The 6,000-nt window shown below is 35.6% G+C and overlaps 1 protein-coding gene across 1 annotated transcript in view; it reads right to left on the bottom strand.

The window, feature by feature from the left end:
• Cd2ap (CD2 associated protein) overlaps positions 1–6,000 on the bottom strand; it is an 81,242-nt gene that overhangs the window by 30,243 nt on the left and 44,999 nt on the right. Inside the window, exons 5-6 of the mRNA XM_005359791.2 lie at positions 5,052–5,172; positions 3,123–3,307 (exon numbers count right to left, since the gene is read on the bottom strand). Coding sequence (XP_005359848.1) covers positions 3,123–3,307; positions 5,052–5,172 — 306 coding nt within the window. The remainder of the gene's footprint in view (positions 1–3,122; positions 3,308–5,051; positions 5,173–6,000) is intronic.

The following is a 6,000-nucleotide window of genomic DNA, read 5'->3' on the forward strand; positions in this document are numbered from 1 at the left end:
GTTTAGTAATCTAACTAAAGATTCAGCAATAAAAAATTAACAATCTAAAAATTTCCTCAAAACATGTATGACTGTTTTATCTGCATTTACATCAGAGCACCAAGTGTATGCAGTGTCCATGGAGGCCAGAAGAGGGCAGTGGATACCATGGGACTGGAGTTACAGAGGGCTAGGAGTCACTATGCAAGTTTAACTAGGAATCTAACCCAGGTCCTCTGGAAGCCATCTTTCCAGACCCAATAGCCATTAATTTTTTTTTAAATTATTTTATCTATATATCTATTTATTTTGGTTTTTCGAGACAGGGTTTCTCTGTGTTGCAGCCCTGGCTATTCTGGAACTTGCTTTGTAGACCAGGCTAACCTTGAACTCAGAGACCCGCCTGCCTCTGCCTCCTGAGGGCTGGCTTATAACCACTAATTTTTGAAACTATCTTAAAATAATAAATACTCAGGTATTCACTATCTATTTAATAATAGAAATTCTAAAATAACCACTTTATATAGACTGAAACGTAATCCTTAGAAATTTCGGTATCAAGTAGGGATTGTCATTCTTCTTTTTTATATTAGGAAGCAGTTAACCCATCAAAGCAGTGATTTTAGTCCTGGAGCCCAGATCTGAATCTACAAAAATGGATACTTAACAACACCAAGCCTTAAAACTGGAGGGGAACTTTTCAATTTATTTTATTTATGCATTATTTGAGAATTTCTTACATGTGTATACTGTGGCTTTGGGTTTCATATGAGTATTGCATCTACGTCACTCCTACCCCACCCAAACCCTGAAATACGAGGGAAATTTAAAAACTTTACACTTTATTAATATCTGAATGAAAATATTTAGGTACTGTTACAACTCTTACATAGACTACTTAGACATTTCTCCATAGAGTATGGTCCTACACCACCTTCAATGTGTGCTTCCTTGAGTTCTCTACCCAAATAGAGCAGCACATATGACATTAGAATTTAATGGTTAAAAATACGAATACACTGATAACTAACCTACAATACGTTTATGTGTCTTCCAAAAAACTCACTTTAATTTCTCAGTTTTAACCATACCTTTCAATATGGTATCACCTAAAACATAACAAGTGCTCCCTACTTTGTTAAATAATGTTACTTTGAGACTACTCTCACTAATAACTGCGTAGCAGATGTTATGAATTGTGACTGGCAGAATACTAATGCAATGTCATTAATCAAAAAGTTATTCAGTACCATCCCACACTTTTAGAGCTCAAAGGGACCTCAAAAGCAAACAGCTGTAGAACACCATTTCACGAAACTGAGACTCTAATCCATTAATTCATTATACACTATAATCTTTTTTTTGGGGGGGGGTGGTGACAGCATTCCACTATGGAGCCCTGACTGCCCTGGAAATTGAGATGTAGACCAGATAGGCCTCAAATTCAGAGATTCATCTACCTCTACCTCAAATACTAGGATTTAAAGATATATGCCATCATATTAAAATCTTAATGCCAATAGTCTGAGGTAGGAAAGGGCAAGGCAGGAAGCAGAGATGCTCTTTCCTAAATCCAACTCAAAATTAAATAGGAAAATATGCAGGAACCTGGCAGAGAAGAAGACCACCATCTTGGGAGAAATAACAACGTATTACACCAACCAAATGAGATGTGGCTGAATTGGGTAAATAATGAAATATTTTAAATTTTTAAGAGATAAGGAGATATAAATGAGAACTATAGGTCCTAGAGAGATGGCACAGCTGATAAGAGCACTTACTGCTCTTAAAGAAGACCCAGGTTTGGTTCCCAACACCCACACAGAAGCTCAGTCAAGCACATTTAACTCCACTTTCAGAGGACCCAGCTCCCTCTTCTAATATTCTCAGGCTGAAGTGTGCATATCACATATACACATAAACACATACGTGTACATATATAAGCATAAAATAAAGCTATTTTTTAAAATGAGAATTATAGGGATGAAGCTCCTTTCTTCTGAAGTACTTGCTCAGTCAGTTTCTCCAAAATACAAACACTGGAAACCAAAACTTACAAAGAAAGGCTCAAGATTGCGATTATTTCCTCTCAAAACAAAAACTTAAAGGCTTACTTTTTAGCTTTTTATTAGATTTTATAAATTATGGATCGTTCACTTGATTTCATTTGAAAATGCTAATAAAATTATCTATTTGAGGTTAGTAAACTTAGCTACTGTTGAGAATCCAGAGAAAAGTTATGTAGCACTTAAGTAATTTAACATTTTATTTAGAATTCACTTTAAATAGTTCATTTTTAGGTATTTATTAAATTAAAAGAAAAATAACAAATCTTTACCTTTAAAAAGCAAAACAAAAATATTTCCCTTTTATATTTACACTGTAATAACTAAGGACACTGAGGTTGCCACTAAGGAAAGTCTGTCTTGGATTTAACAATTAATAAGCACCCTAATAAAATTATTAGCCATTACATATTATAAGTTTCCCATAAGCTTCCCATTCATAAACCCCCATGACCCTCAAAATTAATTAACAGACTTTCACTCTTTTATAACTTAAAAAAAAAAATCTTTAGTGATGCGGAGTGAGCTACCAGGAGGATCTTGAGGTCCAGGCTAGCCTGGGCTACATAAAGAATCTTATCTCAAAAAAGCATACAAACAAAAAGCCAATACCCTCACCCCCAAAATACTAAATTAAACAATGAATAAAATTAATCTAAATTAAATTCATTATTACGACCTGTGATTGGTTAACTGTGATTACCTGTTATGGTTAACTGTGACTACCTGTGACGGTTAACTGTGATTACCTGTGATGGTTAGTTCTTGTCAACCAGACACAAACTACCATCACCTAAGAGGGAAGCTCAACTGAGGAATTGCTTCCACGGCCTGGCCTGTGGGTCATGTCTGTGAAACATCTTCTTGATTGCTGACTGATGTAAGAAGGACCAGGCCAACTGAGCAAGACATTAAGCTGCTCTACCTCATGGTTCCTGCCTCTATTCCTACTTGAGTCCTGCTGATTTCCCTCAATGATTGACTGCTTGGACATGTGAGCCAATCAACACTATCCTCCTTCCAAGTCAGTTTTGGTCAGTATGAATTATAGTAATAAGAACCAAACTAGTACAATACCTTTTCTGGTTTTTTCTCTTCTGTTTCACTACTGGATGTTCTTGTCCTAAGTTTCACAGAGCCTTCTTTAAAAATATCTCCAAATCCAACTCCTCGGAAAACTTTCTTTGGCTGTGTAACTGATCCAGGATCACTCCCATTTCCCGGAGACAGTAATGGTGAGGTAGGGCCAGTCAAAGCTATTTCTAAAAGAATAATTTTGTTATGAAGAACGACATTCAAAATTACAAAAATCTTTACAACACTTTCTACAATATCTGTATCTTATACTTTGTTTAAAAAAAAAACCAGAAAGATAAACAACACAGTGCTCAAATGTACTTTGATTTTTGTTGCTATGTTGAATAAAATAACTATTCTAACTATATCTAATTTTATGACTAAGAAATTCAGAAAACAAAAGATTCTTAGCAAGATACTACTACTTAGATATGGTTTGTCTCCTAATGGTACAAAGAGGTGATGGAACACTTAAGAGGTGACACTAGGAGATGACTGATTCACCACCTGGGAAGAACTAACACAACGTCATGGTTTGCAGGCAGGAGTGCATTAGATTGTGAAAGAGCATTTTGCTGTGAAGAAGCTTCATGGAGGTATTTCTTTTCCTGAAGGATCCTTTGATGTTATCGACATGTCACACTATTCCACAAAATAGGCATTTGGCAGTGAACAAAATTTATATATTCTAATAAGTTACAGGCTGTTGTGAGCTGTCCAACGTGTATGCTGGGAAACCAACTGCTCTGCAAAAGCAGTATGTACTCTTAACTGCAGAGCCATGTCTCCAACCTCAAGTCTATGAAAGTTTTAATTATTATTTGGATTTATTTTCTCTAAAAGATCCTTATCATTCAGTTCACTAAAGCTCAGAATCCATTCTCTGCATTAACAGCTTTCATTTCACTTCAAATCATTTGCACATCTGTATAGAAAACACTAAAAGTACTGACAAAAGTCAAAGAAAATAATAGCTCAAAACAATGCACTGCCCTGCAACTGCATATAATACCTTTTTGATAAAATCATTACTCTCGTTGCAAATTAATTACAGAAAGGCAAAGATAGCATATATTCATTGTCACTACTCACATAAAGAAGAAACACACACACACACACACACACACACACACCTTGGCATTATACTAACTCTAAAAGAAAAGAAAAAGTAACTGGTATCTTATAGGTTATAGACTAACCCTTAAAATCAGTAACATAAATAACCAAAAATAGCTATGTATTACTTATCCTCACTATATGTACAATCCTACCTACACTTCAAAATTTAAGTAGTATTTTAAAGCAACTTTCCTAAATATCACAACAGTGTTTTTCTTTAAAAAAAATTGTATTAATTTATAATTAGCTTGTGTTAACATTTCCTCAACTAAATCCTTAAATGATGAGAATATTAAGATGAATTTCTGTCTCTAATTGACAAGAGATCAAATTTATTAAGCTGAACATGGTAGGACACACACTTAGAATCACAGTACTTCTGAGACTGAGGCGGGAGGATTGCTACAAGTTGAAATAAAGTGTGGTCTACACAGTGAGTTCCAAGTTGACAAAGTTACATATAGAGAACTTATCTCAAAAGACCAAATAACAATAACAGCAATAACAATGAATTAATTAACTGGCATTTGATTGTAGGGAAAACAGAATCTGGAATATGAATATAGAAAACGAAAGACTGCTATTTAAAATTTTCTCAATTATTAAGCTAGGCCATTTGCAAACTCAGCAGTTCAAATAGTACGCTAAACAGAACTCAGGGAAAGAAAAAAGAATAAACTGATCAGGTAATTTTTTCCCCTTCTATTCCCATTATAATCTGTTCTTTAAAACCAGGCTAACTGAAACTGATTAAGCACTCAAAAGAAGAATTCCAAGAGATAAAATCATAGTCAAGTTTTTTTCTCCTACCTGATTCGTCCTGACCTTCATGAGTTTCACCATCCTCTGTGAGCTCTAACTCTTTCACAAAGTTTGAGGGGAAAAGTCCCAACTTATTGTTCAGAGTTCCACTCCACCAGCCTTCCTCCACCTGAAAAAGTTCACAGCCCAAATGTAGTAAAATTCTTTTAAGTGAAAACGTCACTCTATGGAAAAACTAAGTAAAAATATATGAGCAAGTAGTTAACGATGCAAAACAAGTGTGCTTTAAAAGAAAGAAAACAACAGGGAAATGAAATTTGAGTGGATGATGTCTAACCAATATTCCTATGCTAATATTAAATTAGTCATGCATGGGATTAATTATATTATTTGTAATGTTTACAACGAAAACTTATAATCAATTCAATCTATGACACAAACACTTTTTATTAAATGACAAGTAGAATATAATACATAACTGAGAAAGCACATAGCCCCTGAATGGAATGGCACTTAGACATTACTGAACGTTGCTTTATAAAAATAAGATAAATTATTTACTTAAAAATTTTCGTTTGGTGTGCAGGCTTGCCTGGTTTGGCTGAGCAGAAACAAGGAGAGAAGAAAACATCTTCTTTTTCTAGTAAAAACAACTCCCAGCCCTCAAGAAGAGGCCTGGTGTCTTCTGGGTTCATATGTCTTCAGTGAGATTCATTCTACACCCGACTAGTACAGGTCCTGCTCTTCTGCTGACTGCAGCCTTTGCTTTTTCTTTGAGCCAGGTCCCCTTCCGAACTCTGACCCAGTCTTGGAAAATCTATCCTGGTGGAGAGACCCGCCCGGGGCACAGAGAGGCACGGCAATCAGGAATAGGCCTTGGGGGACCAGAGCAGCAGCAGACGCAAGCAGCGGGACAGGCGCATAATAACAAGAGCAGATCGCCCCACTACAATTAAATCAAAGAGGTAGACCTTTTGTTGGCGAGGTCACTGGCAAA

This window comes from Microtus ochrogaster, linkage group LG2, assembly GCF_000317375.1.
Source record: "Microtus ochrogaster isolate Prairie Vole_2 linkage group LG2, MicOch1.0, whole genome shotgun sequence".
In the NCBI taxonomy this organism is placed as follows: Eukaryota; Metazoa; Chordata; class Mammalia; order Rodentia; family Cricetidae; genus Microtus; species Microtus ochrogaster.